The sequence below is a fragment of the Sinocyclocheilus anshuiensis genome, unplaced genomic scaffold (genome assembly GCF_001515605.1).
Source record: "Sinocyclocheilus anshuiensis isolate Anshui unplaced genomic scaffold, SAMN03320099.WGS_v1.1 scaffold407, whole genome shotgun sequence".
In the NCBI taxonomy this organism is placed as follows: domain Eukaryota; kingdom Metazoa; phylum Chordata; class Actinopteri; order Cypriniformes; family Cyprinidae; genus Sinocyclocheilus; species Sinocyclocheilus anshuiensis.
The window spans coordinates 841,298-842,895 of NW_015552593.1; the positions used below are offsets into that span (position 1 = coordinate 841,298).

A 1,598-nucleotide genomic window follows, 5' to 3' on the forward strand; every position below is an offset into this window, starting at 1 on the left:
TAGCAAATACTTAAACTAATAACAAAACATACTTACAGTCGCTGATTCAGAAGCGCCAGATTGTCATAGCAAAGTCGAAATTGCTATGACAAAAAATTTTTTTTTTTTAGAAATAGCCTTTGTGCACAGCCAGCCTTGTACTCTTCTAGGTTCAAAAAACTGTCGTCCATAAAATGCGTTGCACAAATTCGAACATCTGAGTTGTGCTGTTCTGTTGTAAATAAATCTTAACCAATGATTCCTAATTGCATCTACTTCCGGAAGGCCAAATAAAGTGCTTTTGCTTTCGCACTGAAATACACAGCGTCTCCCTGACATGGCTGCTTCAACACGACTGCTGTTCCTGAAACCACGCCTTCTTTCTTTGCGTGCACATTTGGGTGGCATTATGCTAATATTTCCACATAGTGACATAGACATGTGGGGGCGTGTTAGAACGAGCCGTTTTAGGTAGGCGTGGTTGACTCTTAACTTTTATAAGGAATATCTCTTTGGATTTGAGACTTTAGTCTTTGCAGCTTTACAGATCTTCTTTATGCACCAAGAGCTTGTAACACTCCAAAGAGAAAGGAAAACTTGAAATCGCATCATATGACCCCTTTAAACAGAGATGAACATGTTGGTAGTGACACTGTGAGACTATTTACGGGTTAAACAACACTATTTCTGATCAACAGGTACGAGGGTGAGTTCGCCCAGGGAAAATTCCAAGGGGTTGGAATCTTCAGCAGGTTTGACGGGATGAAATTTGAAGGAGAATTCAAAAGTGGCCGTGTAGAAGGATATGGTAAATATTCCACCTTAATTTGACAATAGCTTCGTTTACATTAGGAATGCACCGAATATTCGGCAACCAAAATTATTCGGCCGAAAATAGCAAAAAAAATCTCTTTCGGTGTTCGGCCGAATAAGCGAAATGGCCGACTAATATGTACCGTAACTGAACAATGACTAACGCGATCAAATAGAGGCACGCACTAATGCAGCAAACATGTCGGCAGCATGAAAGTATTTAAAACTATCAGAGAAAGACGCAGAAGTCATTACAAACACGAAGCACCGACAGCGAGAAACTGTTTAGTGCTGCATCATGTCTCCGATGAGAAGATGAGGTGGCTAATGCTGGTGGTTAGGTTATTGTATGATGATTGAAATCGCGAAATTACCTCAAACGATTAGTAAATAAACTGCAGAATGTTATATTTTCTAATGCACGCACGAATTGCATGTATTTCTGACAGGGTTCTGCCAGGGTTCAAAGTCCAAAACGCGAGGAAAATCTGCGCTGAACTTGTTACTCGTCAGTTGCTCAGTAACATTTTTGTAAATTTTTTTAAAGGCATGTGACAATGCGATAAGTGCGACAAACATCTTCCCAAATTCGTAATGAGAATCATTTATAAATCTGCATGCTGTTGTCAACAAAAAGCAGCACTGAGATCTTCCTGTGGGTTTCTGCCAAAATAAAAGCCGAGAAAAAGCAACAACTCCATCGACATTCATAAATGATAGTATTGTAATTTTACTGTCGTTATGTAAAATAAAAAAAAAAAGTAAGACCATAATAATGATAATAATAATTACCCTACAACAGCTCT

General features: G+C 38.9%; 1 protein-coding gene across 2 annotated transcripts in view; it reads left to right on the forward strand.

The window, feature by feature from the left end:
* Positions 1 to 1,598, forward strand: part of morn4 (MORN repeat containing 4) — a 7,191-nt gene that overhangs the window by 2,090 nt on the left and 3,503 nt on the right. For both annotated transcript variants that reach the window (XM_016456499.1, XM_016456498.1), the window contains one exon: positions 678 to 787. In XM_016456499.1, the coding sequence (XP_016311985.1) occupies positions 678 to 787 (110 nt within the window). The remainder of the gene's footprint in view (positions 1 to 677; positions 788 to 1,598) is intronic.